Source organism: Cervus elaphus, chromosome X (assembly GCF_910594005.1).
Source record: "Cervus elaphus chromosome X, mCerEla1.1, whole genome shotgun sequence".
NCBI lineage: Eukaryota > Metazoa > Chordata > Mammalia > Artiodactyla > Cervidae > Cervus > Cervus elaphus.
In genome coordinates, this window is record NC_057848.1 from 82,454,059 (window position 1) to 82,474,032 (window position 19,974).

The following is a 19,974-nucleotide window of genomic DNA, read 5'->3' on the forward strand; positions in this document are numbered from 1 at the left end:
TAAGGTACAATGTATTCCTGCTGAGAAGTTTGGGGAAAGCTTTCTAGAAGAAAATAAGTTATGAACTGAGCTCTAAACAATGTATAACATTCAGATAGAAGAGTGGAATAAAGGTATGGGGGGGGTCAAGAATATGATTTCATATTTCAAATATTTTGTTGTTCAGTTGCTCAGTCAGGTCCAACTCTGCGACCCTGTGGACTTCAGCACACCAGGCTTCCGTGTCCTTCACTATCTCCCAGAGATTGTGCAAAATGATCTGGGTCACCAATAATGAAAAACTGTGTTTAAAAAACTCAGTGATGCCATCCAACAATCTCATCCTCTACTGCTCCCTTCTCCTGCCCTCAATCTTTCCCAACATCATCGCATCAGGTGGTCAAACTATTGGAGCTTCAGCATCAGTCCTGCCAATGAATATTCAGGGTTGATTTCATTTAGGGTTGACTGGTTTGATCTCCTGGCTGTCCAAGGGACTCTCAGGAGTCTTCTCCAGTACCACAGTTCGAAAGCATCAATTCTTTGGCTTTCAGCCTTCTTTATGGTCCAACTCTCACATCCAAACATGACTATAGAGAAAACATAGCTTGGACTAGACGAACCTTTGTTGGCAGAGTGATGACTCTGTCTTTTAATAAGGTGTCTAGGTTTGTCGCAGCTTTTCTTCCAAGGAGTCTTTTACTTCCATGGCTTCAGTTACCATCCACAGTGATTTTGAAGCTCAAGAAAATAAAATCTGTCACCGTTTCCATTTTTCCCCATCTATTTGCTATTAAGTAATGGGACTGGATGCCATGATCTTCATTTTTTTGAATGTTGAGTTTATGCCAGCTTTCTCAGTCTCCTCTTTCACCTTCATCAAGAGGCTCTTTAGTTCCTCTTAGCTTTCTGCCATTAAGGTGGTGTTATTAGCATATCTGAGGTTATTGATATTTCTTCTGCCAATCTTGATTCCAGCTTGAGCTTCATCCAGCCCGGCATTTCACATGACGTACTCTGCATATAAGTTAAATAAGCAGGGTGACAAAATACAGCCTTGACATACTCCTTTCCCATTTTGGAACCAGTCCTTTGTTTCATGTCTGGTTCTAACTGTTGCTTCTTGACCTGCATACTGGTTTCTCAGGAGGCAGGTAAGGTGGTCTGGTATGCCCATCTCTTTCACATTTTCCAGTTTGTTGTGATCCACATAGTCAAAGGCTTTCATGTAGTCAATAAAGCAGATTTTTTCTGGAATCCCTTTGCTATTTCTATTATCCAACAGATGTTAGCAATTTGGTCTCTGGTCACTCTGCCTTTTCTAAATTCAGCTTGTATATCTGGAAGTTCCATCTCATGTACTATTGAAGCCCACCTTGAAGGATTTTGAGCATTACCTTGCTAGCATGTGAAATGAGTGCAATTGTGTGGTAATTGGATATTCTTTGAAATATTTTAGATGTTTCAAATCCTAAAAGATGATGCTATTAAAGTACTGCAATACTCAATATGCCAGCAAATTTGGAAAACTCAGCAGTGGCCACAGGACTGGGAAAGATCAGTTTTCATTCTAATTTCAAAGAAGGTCAATGCCAAAGAATGTTCAAACTACTGCACAACTGGGCTCATTTCAGATGCTAGCAAGGTAATGCTCAAACTCCTTCAAGCTAGGCTTCAATAGTATGTGAATCAAGAAACTGCAGATGTATAAGCTAGATTTAGAAAAAGCAGAGGAACCAGAGATCATATGGCCAACATCTGCTGGATCATAGAAAAAGGAAGGGAATTCCAGAAAAACATCTGCTTTTGCTTCATTGACTACTTGAAAGACTTTAACTGTGTGGATCACAGCAAATTGTAGAAAATTCTGAAAGAGATGGGCATAGCAGACCACCTTACCTGCCTCCTGTGAAACATGTATGCAGGTCAAGAAGCAACAGTTAGGACTGGACATGGAATGATGGACTGGTTCCAAATAGGGAAAGGAGTACTTGAAGGTTGTATTTTGTCACCCTGCTTACTTAACTTATATGCAGTGTACACAATGTGAAATTCTGGGCTGGATGAAGCTCAAGCTGGAATCAAGATTGGCAGAAGAAATATTAATAACCTCAGATATGCAGATGACACCATCCTAATGGCAGAAAGCAAAGAGGAACTAAAGAGTCTTTTGATGAAAATGAAAGGGGAGACTGAAAAAGTGGCTTAAAACTCAATGTTCAAAAAACAAAGATCATGACATCCAGTCCCATGACTTCATGGAAAATAGATGGGAAAAAATGGAAACAGTGACAGATTTTATTTTCTTGAGCTCCAAAATCACTGTAGACGGTGAGTGCAGCCATGAAAGTAAAAGACACTTGCTCCTTGGAAGAAAAGCTATGACAAATCTAGACAGCTTATTAAAAAGCAGAGACATCACTTTGCGGACAAAGGTCCATATAGTCCAAACTATGGTTTTTCCAGTAGTCATGTATGGATGTGAGAGTTGGACCATAAAGTACACTGAGCGCCAAAGAATTGATGCTTTCGAACTGTGTGCTGGAGAAGACTCTTGAGAGTCCCTTGGACAGTCAGGAGAGCAAACTAGTCAATCCTAAAGGAAATCAACCCTGAATATTCATTGAAAGGACTGATGCTGAAGTTGAAGCTCCAATACTTTGGCCATCTGATGCGAACAGCTGATTCATTGGTAAAGATCCTGATTTGGGGAAAGACTGAAGGCAGGAGGAGATGGGGGCAGCAGAGGATGAGATGGTTGGATGGCATCACCAACTCAATGGACATGAGTTTGTGCAAGCTCTGGGAGACAGTGAAGGACAGGAAAGCCTGGCGTGTGCAGTCCATGGAGTCATGAAGAGTCAAATACAACTGAGCAACTGAGCAACAACAAGGATATGAAGGACAATAATTGAAAGCTTGGAATGAGGCTAACTCATAAATGGCTTCATTAAGGCATTTAGACTTAATTCTGCATTCAACAAGGGAAAAGAAGTGACTTAAAATAGGACTATGAATTAGGAATCAGTCAGAGGCAAAAGGCCATGAAGTTAAACCAGAAATGTGCAGAAGGCATAGAAAGGAAGAAACAAATATAAGAGGTGCATGTAAGTTAAGTCACATATGACTCTTTGCGACCCCATGGACTGTAGCCACAGCCTTGTCTAACTCAATGAAACCATGAGTCATGCCATGTAGGCCACCCAAGATGGACGGGTCATGGTGGAGAGTTCTGACAAAATGTGGTCCACTGGAGAAGGGAATGGCAAACCACTTCAGTATTCTTGACTTGAGAACCCCATGAACAGTATGAAAAGGCAAAAAGATATGACACTGAAAGATAAACTCCCCAGGTCAGTAGGTGTCCAATATGTTACTTGAGGAGAGTGGAGAAATAACTCCAGAAAGACGGAGTCAAAGCAAAAACAACACCCAGTTGTGGATGTGACTGGTGATGGAAGTAAAGTCTGATGCTGTAAAGAACAATATTGCATAGGAACCTGGAATGTTAGGTCCAAAAATCAAGGCAAATTGGAAGTGGTCAAACAGGAGATGGCAAGAGTGAACATCGACATGCAAGGAATCAGTGAACCAAAATGGACTGGAATGGGTGAATTTAACTCAGATGACCATTAAATCTACTACTGTGGGCAAGAATCCCTTAGAAGAAATGGAGTAGCCATCACAGTCAACAATAGAGTCCAAAATGCAGTTCTTGGGTGCAATCTCAAAAACGGCAGAATGATCTCTGCTCGTTGCCAAGGCAAACCATTCAATATCACAGTAATCCAAGTCTATGCCTCAACCAATAATGCTGAAGAAGCTGAAGCTGAACTGTTCTATGAAGACCTACAAGACCTTCTAGAACTAACACCCAAAAAAGATGTCCTTTTCATTATAGGGGACTGGAATGCAAAAGTAGGAACTCAAGAGATACTTGGAGTAACAGGCAAATTTGGCCTTGGAGTACAAAATGAAGCAGGGCAAATGCTAATAGAGTTTTGCCAAGAGAACACACTGGTCATAGCAAATGCCCTCTTCCAACAACATAAGAGAAGACTCTACACATGGACATCACCAGATGGTCAATAACAAAATCAGACTGATTATATTCTTTGCAGCCAAAGATGGAGAAGCTCTATACAGTCAGCAAAAACAAGACTGGGAACTGACTGTGGCTCAGATCATGAACTCTTTATTGCCAAATTCAGACTTAAACTGAAGATAGTAGGGAAAACCACTAGACCATTCAGCTATGACCTAAATCAAATCCCTTACAATTACACAGTGGAAGTGATAGATTCAAGGGATTAGTTCTGTTAGAGTGCCTGAAGAACTATGGATGGAGGTTCATGACATTGTCCAGGAGGCAGTGATCAAGACCATCCCCAAGAAATGAAATGAAAAAAGGCAAAATGGTTGTCTGAGGAGGCCATACAGATAGCTGAGAAAAGAAGAGAAGCGAAAGGTGAAGGAGAAAAGGAAAGATACACCCAGCTGAATGCAGAGTTCCAAAGAATAGCAAGGAGAGATAAGAAAGCCTTCTTCAGTGATCAATGCAAAGAAATAGAGGAAAACAATAGAATGGGAAAGACTAGAGATCTCTTCAAGAAAATTTGAGAAACCAAGGGAAAATTTCATGCAAAGATGGGCACAATAAAGAACCAGAAATGGAAAAAAAAAAAAAGAACCAGAAATGGTATGGTCCTAACAGAAGCAGAAGATATTAAGAAGAGGTGGCAAGAATACACAGAAGAACTTTACAGAAAAGATCTTCATGACCCAGATAACCATGATGGTGTGATCACTCACCTAGAGCCAGACATCCTGGAATGTGAAGTCAAGGGGGCCTTAGGAAGCATCACTATGAACAAAGCTAATGAAGGTCATGGAATTCCAGTTGATCTATTTCAAATCCTGAAAGATGATGCTGTGAAAGTGCTGCACTCAGTATGCCAGAAAATTTGGAAAACTCAGCAGTGGCCACAGGACCAGAAAAGGTCAGTGTTCATTCCAATCCCAAAGAAAGGCAATGCCAAAAAATGCTCAAACTACCATACAATTCCACTCATCTCACACGCTATCAAAGTAATGCTCAAAATTCCAAGCGAGGCTTCAACAGTACATGAACTGTGAACTTCCAGATGTTCAAGCTGGATTTAGAAAAGGCAGAGGAACTAGAGATCAAATTGCCAACATCCACTGGATCGTTGAAAAAGGAAGAGAGTTCCAGAAAAACATCTACTTCTGCTTTACTGACTTCGCCAAATCCTTTCACTGTGTGGATCACAAAAAAAACTGTGGAAAATTCTTCAAGATGGGAATCCCAGACCATCTAACATGCCTCTTGAGACATATGTATGCAGGTCAAGAAGCAACAGTTGGAACCAGACATGGAACAACAGACTGGTTCCAAATAGGAAAAGGAGTACATCAAGGGTGTATATTGTCATGGTGCTTATTTAACTTATATGCAGTGTACATCATGAGAAACGCTGGGCTGGATGAAGAACAAGCTGGAATCAAGATTGCCAGGAGAAATATCAGTAACCTCAGATACTCAGATGACATCATCCTTATGGCAGAAAATGAAGAAGAACTAAAGAGCCTCTTGATGAAAGTGAAAGAGAGTGAAAAAGTTGGCTTAAAACTCAAGATTCAGAAAACTAAGATCATGGCATCTGGTCCTGTCACTTCATGGCAAATAGGTGGGGAAACAATGGGAACAGTGACAGAATTTATTTTTGGGGGGCTCCAAAATCACTGCAGGTGGGGACTGCAACCACGAAATTAAAAGACACTTGTCCCTTGGAAGAAAAGCTATGACCAAACTGTACAGCATATTAAAAAACAGAGACATCACTTTGCCAACAAAGGTCTGTCTAGTCAAAGTTATAGTTTTTCCAGTAGTCATGTATGGATGTGAGAGTTGGACTATAAAGAAAGTTGAGTGCTGAAGAATCGATGTTTTTGAACTGTGGTGTTGGAGAAGACTCTTGAGAGTCCCTTGGACTGCAAGAAGATCAAGCCAGTCAACCCTAAAGGAAATCAGCCCTAAATATTAATTGGAAGGAGTGAAGCTGAAGCTCCAATACTTTGGCCACCTGATGCAGACAACTGGCTCCTTGGAAAAGACCTTGATGCTGGGAAAGATTGAAGGCAGGAGTAGAAGGGGATGGCAGAGGATGAGATTGTTGGATGGCATCAGCAACTCAATGGACCTGAGTTTGAGCAAGCTCCAGGAGTTTGGTGATGGACAGGGAAGCCTGGTGTTCTGCAGTCCATGGGGTTGCAAAGAGTCAGACACAACTGAGCGACTGAACTGAACTGAACTGAACTGAACTGAACTGTAGTCTGCCAGGCTCCTCTGTTCATTGGATTCTCTAGGCAAGAGTACTGGGGTGGGTTGCCATGTTCTCCAGGGGACCTTTCCAACCCAAGTATCAAACCTACATTTCTTATGTCTCCTGCATTGGCAGGCGTGTTCTTTACCACTATCTATGGAAACTAAAGGTTATTATAGCCTGAGCTTAAAACTTGCCATGAATATGATAAGTCTTTAGATCTATTGCATGTAAGCTTAAGCAGTGCTGTTGCTGATGCAGGAGGTAGACCTCTGACCTTTTATCCAATTCACTCATCTACAATTACTTGTGAATAGCAAATTCTCATTTTGGGTATAATATAATGAATATGTTAACTTTAGTGAATAAAAAATTAAAACACACAAAAATCTAAAATTCAAAAAGAAGACATCAGAGTGATGTTGCATATTAGAGTATACTTAAAAGGTCTACTTAAATAGCACACTTTCCTAATTCAAAGATGATTAAATCTACATTCAAAATTTCAGAAACAAACCTTCAGGTAAAAATCATTCTGAATCAGGGTTTCACATCAAATTCATAGGCACAGCTTCAAAATCAAACATGCTGAATCAAAATAAAACTCTCTGTGGGTGGTCCCATCCACCCACAAGTCATTCTCATGATCAACCATGCTCGACAGGACAGGCTCAGATCCTTACATATAATGACTGTACAATATCTTTTTAGTAAATAAGATGATTGATACAAAGGTCTTGTCATCTAGAATGATACTTATCAAGCTGACAGAGTTTTAGTGTAACATGAAGAGATTTTTTTTAATGAAGGAAGGAAGAAGGGAGGGAGGAAATAAGAAAATATTCTTTGGCACTACTTCAAATCTATTTAAATCTCCAGGATTGAGGACCAAGAATCTGTGTTTGTAAATAGGATCCCTAAGTAATATCTTTAAACAGCCAACCTAGTGATCCTTGTTGAGTCTTCCACCAAGGTAGTTCTCAATCCAGGCTGCACATTATAATCACCTTGGTTGTTTTCAGAACATACTAGTGCCCAGGCTCCATCCCAGACCAATTAACTCAAATCTCTGGGAGTGGTTCCCAGCCATGGTTTATTGCTTGTTTTGTTTTTTTTTTTCAAAGTTTTGTGTGCGACTCTGTTGCACAGTGAAGGTTGAGAATCACTGCTATCTTTTTTAGCAGCCAAGTTTTCACTTCTTTTTGTTGAACTGAAATCTGTTTTCCTACAGTAGGGGTTCTCAAACTTCAGTATGCATCAGAATCACCTGGAAAGTTTGTTTAATGAGATTGTTGGACCCCATTCCAGGATTTCTGATGCTGTAGTCCCAGGATAGGGGCCCAAGAATGTACATTTTAAAAAAAGTTCCCTAGTGATGCTGATGCTGCTGGTCCGGGGACCACACTTTGAGAATCACTATCTTAGAGCTTCCACTAGTCTTAGTTCTATTCCTTTAAGTCATTGTAAGCATATGCTTTCTTCTTAAATATTTTTAGAGAACCATTACATCTTTATTCCTTCCCTTCCTCTTGAGCCTATCTGTGAGCTGATCCCAGTTCTGTCATGCAGCATGATTTGTAGATCTTTAACTAGTTTGCCTAAATCCATGTCATTCATAAAGTGCAACACAAACACAATCACCCTAATGTGGGTCACAATCAGAACAAACTAATAAAATGAAATCACCTTAATCTTTTAAACTGTGGTAAAAAAAAAAACCCATATAACATAAATTTTACCACCTTAGCCATTATTCAGTGTACAGTTCACTAATATTAAGTATATTCTGCTCCTTATTTTGAATATTTCTTCTAGTAATTCAGCCTAAGATCGCTTTACCATCTTTGGGTGGTCACATCATACTGTTAACTCATGCTAATTTTTTACTAAAATACAAACTTCTTTTCCACCTGAAACTGAATAAACTCTGTACCTCCAGGACATAGTTATATAGATAGGAATTTTCCTGGACCCCCCAAACAGATCCTGTATACATTCAGATTTATCTCAGGAGGATTGTGGAAGGTGGCTCTTTACTGTGGGCAATTACAAATGGTGGGGTATTGTGTTTCAGAGGTCATGCCATACTACCAATTCTCAAGCTGCATTTCCCCAAATTTAACACAAATGTAATAATATCTACTTTCTAAAGGTGCTATGTGAGGCTTGGAGAAGTCAAGCAATTATCACAAAGTCACACAGCTAGTTAAGTGTCAGAGTCAGGATTCAAACCTAAGTCTGCCCAAGATTTCCCTGAGAGCTGGCTCTTTTTTGTGTGTGTGTGTGTTTCTTGCCTTTGTTTTTAATATGATTTATAACGTTGCAAACTTATATAATGTTTAATAATGGCTGTGGTTTTTTTTTCATTTATTTTTATTAGTTGGAGGCTAATTACAATACTGTAGTGGGTTTTGTCATACATTGACATGAATCAGCCATGTATTTACATGTATTCCCCATCCCGATCCCCCCTCCCACCTCCCTCTCTACCCAATCCCTCTGGGTCTTCCCAGTGCACCAGGCCCGAGACTTGTCTCATGCATCCAACCTGGGCTGGTGACCTGTTTCACCATAGATAATATACATGTTTCGATGCTGTTCTCTCGAAACATCCCACCCTCGCCTTCTCCCGAATCAGTTCTAATGAGATGGATGAAACTGGAGCCCATTATACAGAGTGAAGTAAGCCAGAAAGATAAAGAACATTACAGCATACTAACACATATATATGGAATTTAGAAAAATGGTAATGATAACCCTATACGCAAAACAGAAAAAGAGACACAGATGTACAGAGAGCTGGCTCTTAAAAAGACCAAAGTCTTGAATGAGAAACTTCCTCTCTAGGTTTGGCATATGTAAGAAACATATGTTTGATTCACACAGGATGCTAAATAAATATTCCTTTAGGCCCTACTTTACCCTGATCCCCACTCCTTGAGACATGATTTTGGGACATCCAGAAAAAAATAGCCTATAACCAGCTCTGAAAATAGATAAAACTGGTGATAGTACACATGTTTTTCATGGGGAAGGCCAACCTCAGGAAGCAGATGTTAAATTAGGGGTCAGGTGAGTAAATGACATTGGCTGTGAGGAAGATGGCTGAGAGAGGCACTGATGTTTACTGAGCAATCACTACATGCCAGGAACTTAAGTGTTTTCTCAAAGAACTAGACTTCAAGAGCTGGTTCTGATAGGAAGCAGGACCAAGGTCTAGCTGAAGAAACTTGGAGAGTTGTATTTTCCTCACTTTTCTTTTCTTCATTATACTCTCACCATGTCTTTTTTAAACTGGTTAGAATAGGAAACAAGTGTATTTTTATTGGTTGATTGCTAAAATATGGGCACATATCAATTTTTAATTCCAAAAGCAGTAAGACTGTAAAAAGCACTAGAAAGAGGGAGACTGTATTACAGACTTTACCCTGCGACTAACTAGCATATAACTAAGAACATACCACAGACATATCATGTATCAGGTTACCATTTCTGGAGTTTCTTTTGTACTTGACTATATCATGGGTTGATGGTCAAGGGAAAAGATTGTATTTTAGAATACATACAGTAGCAAAATTTTGGTGGGGTACTTACAGAAGGACCCAAATATCTTAGCTCTTTCCAAATAGTAAGCCTACCAGGAAAGCACAAAAGATGATTTGAAGAATTAAGCAGCTATTCAGTTCATACACACTTTACGGGTCTAAAACTTCAAAAGGTCCCAGTATTTCTTCCCCTAATCCTCCATTATTAGCATCTCCTTGTCTATGTCCTAACCCCACAACTGGTTCTTTCTCAAATATTTCTTGGCAATACACACATATTTCTGAGTATAAGGTTTTAGTCATTATAGCTAGTGTCAGAAAGTAAACGTCTTCTTAGCAAACTGAAGTATTACTTTAGTTATAATTTAGGTATAAGTGGCTCAGTTTTCAATAACAAAGAATACACCAAATTCATGGCAGATGGTCCTGCATCTTTAAATCTAATTTGGTTGGAGAGCAAGGGCTAAAATATATATAAATAGGTTACATATTAGAATATCAAATGAAAAATACTGAATGCTGTGAAATGGGATTTCATCTTTTGTATGCAGCAAATAAGCTGCTTTAAACATAGATGGTAAACATCTCCCAGTTAATCTTAGGTATACTGTTTTAGTATTCCTAACATAGCACTTCTGAGATGCTCTTCATTCCTTGACATATTTTGCCTGCTATCATAATCCTGGAAAAAATATGCATCAATTTAGTCGCTCAGTCACGTCCGGCTCTTTGTGACCCCACGGACTGCAGCACACCAGACTTCCCCGTGCATTACCAACTCCCGGAGCCTGCTCAAACTCATGTCCATCAAGTCGGTGATGCCATCCAACCACCTCATCCTCTATCATCCCCTTCTCCTCCTGCCTTCAATCTTTCCCAGCATCAGGGTCTTTTCCAAGGAGTCAGTTCTTCGCATCAGGTGGCCAAAGTATTGGAGCTTCAGCTTCAGCATCAGTCCTTCCAATGAATATTCAGGGTGAATTTCTTTTAGGATTGACTAATTTGCTCCCCTGGCTGTCCAAGAGACTCTCAAGAGCCTTCTCCAACACCACATTTCAAAAGCATCAATTCTTCGGCACTCAGCTTTCTTTATAGTCCAACTCTCACATCCATAAATGACTACTGGAAAAACCATAGCTTTGCAAGATTTATACTCTGAATCAAAGCACACCTTAGGGCAGATTGGTAGTGAGATCTTAATGATACAGTGGTATATTCTCAAATATGGACTGGGATATAGTATCTTTGAAGTATACAGGAATTTTTGATGCTGATACCATTTCTTTGTTTTAACATAAAACAAAAGCAATGGGGAATAAAGAAGTACTGTCAAAAACTTGGTTCAATATGGGAAGAGAACCTAAGTCTGATAATGGAGTGAGAGCTTAAACTCATAGGATATGGAAAAGATTAAGAATAACTTTTAAATATCTGTTATTTTCCAGAATCAGCAAGTTCTATAGAGTGTAGAAATATAGTCACATAACAAAAGTTTCAGTTTGGGGCAATGAAAAAGTTCTGGACATGGATAGTGGTGCAGGTTGCACAACAACGTGAATGTCACTGAATTGCGCACTTGAAAATGATCAAAATGGAAACCTTTATATTATGCATATGACAATAAAAAATAAAATATTGAAAAAAAATTCAAATCACCCTTCTTCTCCCTGAACTATGGCATGAAAGGCAGCTGACAACCTGCAGAGCCAACCTGTCACTCAAGAAACTGCATAAACAAGTAATAAACCTTTGTTTTGCTAGCAGTAGTGTGCCTGCATGCTAAGTCGCTTCAGTCGTGTCCAACTCTTTGTGACCCTACGGCATGTAGCTCGCATGTAGCTCTGTCCATGGATTCTCCATGTAAGAAGAGTAGAGTGGATTGCCAGGCCCTCCTCCAGGGGAATCTTCCTGATCCAGGGATTGAACCCACGTCTCTTATGTCTTCTGCATTGGCAGATGGGTTCTTTACCATTAGTGCCACAAGTGTAGTGTAGTGTTAGTCACTCAGTCGTGTCAGACTCTTTGCGACCCATGGACTGAAGCCTGCCAGGTTCCACTGTCCATGGGGCTCTCCAGGCAAGAATACTGGATTGGGTTGCCATTCTCTTCTTCAGGGAATATTCCCAATCCAGGGACTAAACCCGGGTTTTCTGCATTACAGGCAGATACTTGACCTAAATGATCTTCTACTGAATAACATTTAAGAAGGCTATTTTAAATGAAAGAGTGATTTTATGACAAATTATAAATGGGATCTTATAAAAAAGAGTTCATGTATTTGATGCTCCTACAACAATTTGATTATATTTATGTATAGTTGTAACCTTTGGTTACAGAATGAATCAGTCAATTTTCTATTAATGAATGTGCTTAATCTCTTTACTTCCTTCCTACAAGGAATGTTTACATGACTTGAGAAAATAAAACTTTCATAATAACTTGGGATGGGAGAAAAAACTATGGCCTACAGTACTGCTGCTGCTGCTGCTGCTAAGTCGCTTCAGTCGTGTCCGACTCTGTGAGACCCCATAGACAGCAGCCCACCAGGCTCCCCCGTCCCTGGGATTTTCCAGGCAAGAACACTGGAGTGGGTTGCCATTTCCTTGTCCAATGCATCAAAGTGAAAATTGAAAGTGAAGTTGCCCAGTCATATCCAACTCTGACTCTTCGTGACCCTGTGGACTGCAGCCTACCAGGCTCCTCTGTCCATGGGGATTTTCCAGGCAAGAGTACTGGAGTGGGGTGCCACTGCCTTCTCCAATGATGAACCTAGATAGCATATTAAAAAGCAGAGACATCACTTTGCTGACCAAAGTCCATAGTAACAAAGGTCTGCTGACAAAGGTTTTTCCAGTAGTCATGTATGGATATGACAGCTGGACCATAAAGAAGGCTGAGCACCGAAGAATTGATGCTTTCAAACTGTGGTGCTGGAGAACACTCTTGAGAATCCCTTGGACAGCAAGGAGATCAAATCAGTTAATCCTAAAGGAAGTCAACCCTGAATATTCTTTGGAAGGATGATGCTGAAGCTGAAGCTCCAATACTTTGGCCACAAAATGCCAAGAGCTGACTCATTGGAAAAGAACCTAATTTTGGGAAAGATTGAGGGCAGGAGGAAAACGGGGCAGCAGAGGATGAGATGGTTGGATGGCATAACTGACTCAATGGACATGAGTTTGAGCAAACTCTGGAAGACAGTGAAGGACAGGGAAGCCTGGTGTGCTGCAGTCCATGGGGTCACAGAGTCAGACAGGGCTTAGCAACTGAACACCACCATAATGTGATAATAAGTTTATGCTTATTCAAATTAGGTGACTCTAAATTATAATTGGCTATATTTACTTAAATGAATCTTACTTGCATTTGTTACATGACAATTAGATTTAGTTGTACAAAACATCAAATTTCCTCAAGATAATTCATCAAATGTTTATGGCAAGAACTAGCTACTAACTGTTTTAATGCTTTGCTGAAGTAAGAATTTCATAGTCCAGTTGATCTTGATGCAAAAAAAAAAACAAAACAAAAAACAACCCAGCATTGTAAAGAATGCCTTGTATGTTCTATTTTAATAGGGACAAGAATGCAGCAAACCTCAGAAGGGTTGACTGCAATACTATGAACATATATCTCATTCTTAAGTCACAGATTTGAAATCGGGAGCCATCAAGAAAGCTAAGAAGTAAACATTTTAATTCTACCGGGAGTATATGCACTATATTCTCCATGACTGTACCTTTAGAAATAATCTTTCTCAAACATTCTTGGTTAAAACGTATTTTTAAGAAATAGCTGACTTGATCTTTGCAATCTTTAAATACCATCATTATCTTAGGACAGAATGAGCAGAGCTCAACACTAAGTTGTAGGACACTAGGCAACTGAAGTTAACCTTGCTGAGTTTTTTTTTTTTTTGGATTGCCGGGGAGTTTTAACTCTTTATTTCCCTAAAGGGCACATTCCATTTAAGGAGTTTTCAGATAGATTAATTGTGCCAGAAATGCAGATCTGTACCTGTCAGCATTATGAACACTTATAGCTATATGCTATCTAGTACCTTTACTTTCTCAGATTATAAAATTAGTACCTGACCTATGAGTTTGGCAAGATTTATTTACACAGATTATCACAATAAAAAAAAATGAAGGCTTTCTCAGGGCATATTAACAATTATAAAATGGAATTTACAAAATAATTGGGAGTACTTGTTATATGTTTAATATTTATTGAATATTAAAACTAAATTCTTGACCTTCAAAATCATAAGCACTCTGTGGCTAGCTAGCTCAGCAGTCATGCTTATGAAGTTAGAAACTGAATTCAAGTCCTGTCTAACTTCATTAATTTACTTGATCCATGAGAACTACTTTGCATCAGAAAGTCACCATGCCCCTCATTCCAACAGGTTAGTAAATGTGAATGGATCTGCAAGACTGGTTTCAGGTGGAAAAGAATCAAAGTTAATATCGTAACAGATATATGTGATGAATATAACATTAATAGATGTTTATAAATCTAGATGCTTAGTCAATATTTTCACATATTGACACTTACTAAGGCAAAGGATTGCAAACTTAGAAATGGTCATTAACCTCTCTCCAGATATCCCCACCCTGCCAAAAGCAGAGAATTAAAAATTAATTCTAACAGTTGGCTAATTATTCTTCCTTAGTACCAACATTAGATGTATCATATGATTTGCTTTAGTGTGCCTATAATATTTGAGACAATGTGGGCAAAGTACAGATTTACAATGAATAATGGCACAGTCTTGACAGCTTTAGAAGTCTGACTAGTTGCACTTAAAACTGTCTTTCCCCCAATTATTTTATTTTTACTTTATAATTTTACTATCAAGCACTACTATTGAGCTCTATAATATAGCTACGTCTAGTTTGCCTGTATATTCTGGGCACTGAGCCAAACGTTCGGTGCAGGTGCACACATGCATGCGCGCATGCGCGCGCACACGCACGGGCGCACACACACGCACACACACGGCATTCAATAAATTATTCCTGAATAAATGAAAGAAAGGCTATTAACTAGGTTTTCTCATGCTGGACTTGAAACTTTACTTAAGAACATTAAGACAAAGGAAAGCCTTGTTAGGTAATTGCTATGCAAACAGATCATTAAGTAAAATGCCAGGATGTCCTACTAACACGTATATATGGAATTTAAAAAGATGGTAACGATAACCCTATATGCAGGACAGAAAAAGAGACACAGGTGTATAGAACAGACTTTTGGACTATTTGGAGAGAAGGCGAGGGTAGGATGATCTGAGAGGATAGCATTGAAACATGTATATTATCAAGTGTGAAACAGATCACCAGCCCAGGTTGGATGCAAGTGCTCAGGGCTGGTGCACTGGGAAGACCCAGAGGGATGGGATGGGGAGGGAGGTGGGAGGGGGGATCAGGATGGGGAACACATGTAAATCCATGGCTGATTCATGTCAATGTATGGCAAAAACCACTACAATATTGTAAAGTAATTAGCCTCCAACTAACAAAAATAATTTTAAAAAACCCAGAATCTATTTAATAACTTCTTTTTCTTAAAAGGAAGAGGAAAATACACGAGGGTTTCTGTTTATTTTCATTTAGATAATTTTACTATGATCACATGGTAACATCAATACTGGATGAAAACTCAGTTTTGAGCCATTATACATTTTTGAAAAAACTTCACTGAATGAAATATGAAGGGTCCTAGAAAATCTCATGACTTGCCCCTCTCCGTGAATTTGTTTCTTGTGTTTTTTTCATACGTGTTCACTTGGCATTTCATTTATTTGTTGATTTGTTTTTAAGCTGATTGTCCAATTTCCCACTTGTAACCTTTCAAAGCTTCTAATCTTCCCTGCTTAGCAATTTCTAATCTCCACTGACATTTGCTCATTACCAACCCCAAGACAGATGAAAGCCTCAGGAGTACTGACTATAGTTGAAAATGTATCAGCAAATGTTTCATCAAGTAACTTTTAATGGTCCTGTCTGTAGTGGATTTGTAATAATCTGAACCTTGACAATTATTTGCAACTTGTTAGTCATCTTCTAACTAGGACTTAAAAAACAAAACAAACAAAAGATATTGGCACACCACCAAGAAACATTTTTCTCTCCTCTCCTTTATCCACTATCATAACTGGTAACAATTAATGGCCTCTACAAATATCTAAACAAAAATAACTTGATACCTAAATAGCATTTTGGACAGTGTACTATATTAACTATGTATCATTTGTTAAGTGAAAAGTCAGGATTTTTGGTTTGCACTGAACAGTTAATGAAGAATATTTACCCAAAATGAAATGGTAAGAGATGATTTTTAGGTAGCAATTATATTTGGTTTCTCATATCCTAGTAAACTGTATCAACACTAACAACACAGATTGTATTACTCACTGAATGTCAGGTCATAAATGTTGGTCAAGGTTTCTACAGTTTATGAACCACTGTTCTAGTGCACAGCCATGGAAATGCTATTGAAAGAGTATCAATGCAGAACTGCAAAACCACGGTTTATACTTTCAGATCTGAAATTGAGCTAGAGTTTGGCTAGTTCAATACCTGTATTTCATAAATGTCAAGACCCAAATCCAGGAAGCTTGAGATCTGTTCAGGGTCAGAAAAATCTAGCAGATAAACTAACACCAGAACCTAGATTCAGCAGACTCCTATTTTAGGGCTCTCCTCATTTTTACCAGCTAGCAGTAGTATAGACAGGGTATTGCCACTACTTTCTGAATTTGTAACTCTTAAAGCCATTAATACCTGCATATATTCAAAGATACTGCAACCAAGTCAGTCACAGAGCCAGGCAAAAAGCCATCTTTTCCATAAGATGCTGGTCCTAAACCTTACTGTGAACAGGCCATGTGAGTCAAACTGAAATGTGATCTTGACTCCTGAAAAACTGTTCTCTCCTTCGTGTTGGTTATAGACAGAAAACTTTGGTATGAAAACAAAAATTCCAGGAGGCTTCATACTTTCATCCCTGAGCAACTGTGTTTAAGTCCAGGATGACTGAAGACACTAAATAAAAGTCTTTCAAAAGCTGTCTTCAGTAAAAGAGATCATAAATTAAAAAACCCCATCATATACAGTGTATTTCTAACTTCTATATTTAGTAAGTGCCATTTATGTAATGTGCCTATGACAAACATTGTAAGGGCTTTTCTTCTGCTTTGCCACTCCTCCAAACTGAAAGATGTCATAGGTTACGGGATACATCATTTAAGAATGTGAAAATTATTTTTATGGAATACTTTTATTTTTACTTCTAGGAAAAAGTAACTTAGATTATTTTACTCTATTTGGGGGTCCACGATCTTTCACTTTAGAGGCAAATTAGCAGCATACGGTAACACAGAATATACTGGAAGTTAATAACGAAATTTACGATGGCAAAATGCTTTACAGAGATCTTCTGCGGTGGACTCGGTCTCACCCAGATAAGAAGCATTTCCAAAACTGCTTTAAAACACATTTCAATGGCAAATTTTACAGTTTGCTATTAGTAGGCTGTTCACAAATATATAGTAGTTTGTGTGAACTAAATACTACTTCGACCGAAATCGTCAAGAAATATGTTAGGAGTAATGTGTGTTGGTATGTACATTATTTATTAAAGCTAAAACCACCTTAAAGATGGGCACGAAAACCTTGCTTTGGAAGGTTACACCCTCAAATAGCCAAAGGAAATTCTGAAATCTGTGCCTCTGCCACTCTTCTTTCCTCGGTACAACCCCCTCCACCAGACCCTACGACTCTAAAATCCAACCGATCCTACCTTAAAGCTCAACATACACTCTAACCTCCCCAAATGTCTAATCTCGTCTCTCCTTAAATACACTACTCAAAGTTTCTACACTGAAGGATGCTGAATTTCCCCAAAGGGAAATTTCCTCCCTCTCGTTTCTTTGGCCGTTTCTCTCTCATCTCTGGCCCCTCTCGCCGTCAGTCCCCCTTCCCTTTCCCTGACCTTCTAGTTCCAGCGCACTTTTATACCTTGCCCTCTCTCCCTTCACCAAATCACACCTCGGATTCCTAGAGAGAGCACACTACAGCGCCCTGGCTGGGAGAGAAATTAAGTGTTGTTGTTTTTTTTCCTTCCCTTCGAACTCCTGGCTTGTGAGTACCTGCAGTTCCTTTTCCTGGGGGCCCCCATCCTTTTCGGACAGGAGGTAGGGAAGCCCCTCTCTGCTTCGTCCCTCTGGCACACTCGGGGCTACAACGGCGGGGCGGGGCGGGGCGAGCTTGGCCTTTACTGCGCCACAGCAGGTGGGGGGTGGGGCGGTGGCGAACCGCGCCCAGTCCGCTCTGGGGCAGGCAGAAGAGAGGCAGCAAAGGAGATGGGGCCTCCCCCACACCCCGGGACGGGAACTCACCTTCTCTCAGGCAAGGGCGGGTGTCTACTTTAAAACTACTGCCCCCCCTCCCCGCCGCCGCCATAGTGGAGCCGCCAAAGCCGCCAAAGCCGCCGCCGCCGCCGCCGCCACAGTCGCGGGCAGGCGGGCAGGCAGGCGTGGAGGTGGCAGAGGAGGCAGGCACAATCGCTGCCGCCGCCCCCGCCGCCGCCGCTCAGGCGGTGGCGGTGGAGGAGGAGGAGGAGGAGGCGACAGAGACGGTAGCTTCCTGAGGGGAAGACTGCGCTGTCAGCTGTGTGACAGCGCTCGGCGCCGCCGCCATCGCAGCGAGGCGCTGACAATTGCTCTTGCGCCTCACTCCTGCTAAGCTCCTCTTGCCCCGCCTCCCGATGAGCCCCGCCCCTTAGCCCCTCTTTGCCTTGCTTCAGCTCAAGCCTCTTTCTCGCTCCTTGTCTCCACCAATAGGAACGCTTCAGACCCGCAGGCCACCCCCCTCTCTTCCCCCCAAGGCTTGGCGTCACCAACCTCCCTTTGGAGGGGAAGCGAAGGCGGCCAAGGGCAAAGGGCAAAAAGCGCGGGATGTAAAAGCACGCGGTCTTAACACAGTGATGTCTCTTCCGTTGGAGGAGCTAATCTAAAACCAATTTAAGGAAAAGAATGTCTGGAAACCAATTTATTCCATCACCAAAGTCGCTCTGAAAGGTATCTTCTTCCACCTTTCTTATAGCCCTCACTGAACAGAAAAATAGCAGAAGCCTTGGTCATAATGCATTTTCATCACAAGCGCTAAAGTCCTGCTTAACTATGGATCTACCCGTCTAAATTACAATTAAAAAACTGGAACTCCAGGACCCAACAATAAAACTAGAATATTGCTTATTTGAATCTCCTCACCATCTTTCCCCCAAATTCCAAAGAAACAATTATCTTGATTCATATTAGTTGTTATTCCCATATTCTTTTTACATATGTTCCAGTACATAGATATATGCCTAAACCATGTTGTTTAGTTTTGTTTTCAAATTTGACAAAAATTTAGGTATTTTTCTAGGGAGCATTTTGGGGCTTGTTACTTTCGCTAAAATTTTATTTCTGAAATTCATCCATGTAGCTGTAGTTCACGCACTGTCAATGCTGTAAAATATCTATCCATTTCTCTGTTGATGGGTGTGTGTCATGGTGCATCTGTGCAAAAGTTTCTCTTGGGTATACTGTCCTTTGCATTTTCACTTACACAGCCGTATTTCAAATCCTCATTGTCTCTTGTCAGAACTATAAAATTTGCCTCACTGGTCTCCTTTCCTCTGATCTCAAGTCCTCCAATCTATTTCCATATTCCTGCCATTTATTACTGACCCACCTTTGCTTGTTAGACAGTCAAAGGACACAGTTTTGCACTATTAGTCTCCCCCCTCACTTCCTATTCTGATCCCCTTCCACTGTCCCTACCTCCCCACTCTGCTTTTACTTTATTTGGCAGTATTAAAATCTTCTTACAGATTCCTATAAAAGCTGTTATTTCATGATGTAATGCTATTGTATATATTGCGTCTTCTTCCTGAAATGTCCCCTTTCCCTGTAATTAGGCATCTTCTTACTGAATCCCTATACACCCCTTGAAATCCAAATAATATATCACTTCTTCCAGGTAACATGTCCTGTTCCTACTTAGCCTTAATTCCACCCTCTTCTGTGCTATACCTATATCATATGCGTATTTTGATTG

At 40.2% G+C, this 19,974-nt stretch overlaps 1 protein-coding gene across 1 annotated transcript in view; it reads right to left on the minus strand.

Moving 5' to 3' along the window:
* ZMAT1 (zinc finger matrin-type 1) overlaps nucleotides 1-18,591 on the minus strand; it is a 39,867-nt gene extending 21,276 nt beyond the window's left edge. Inside the window, exon 1 of the mRNA XM_043897672.1 lies at nucleotides 18,021-18,591. Within this exon, the coding sequence (XP_043753607.1) occupies nucleotides 18,021-18,333 (313 nt within the window). The 5' untranslated portion in view covers nucleotides 18,334-18,591. The remainder of the gene's footprint in view (nucleotides 1-18,020) is intronic.
* Nucleotides 18,592-19,974: the final 1,383 nt, after the last annotated feature.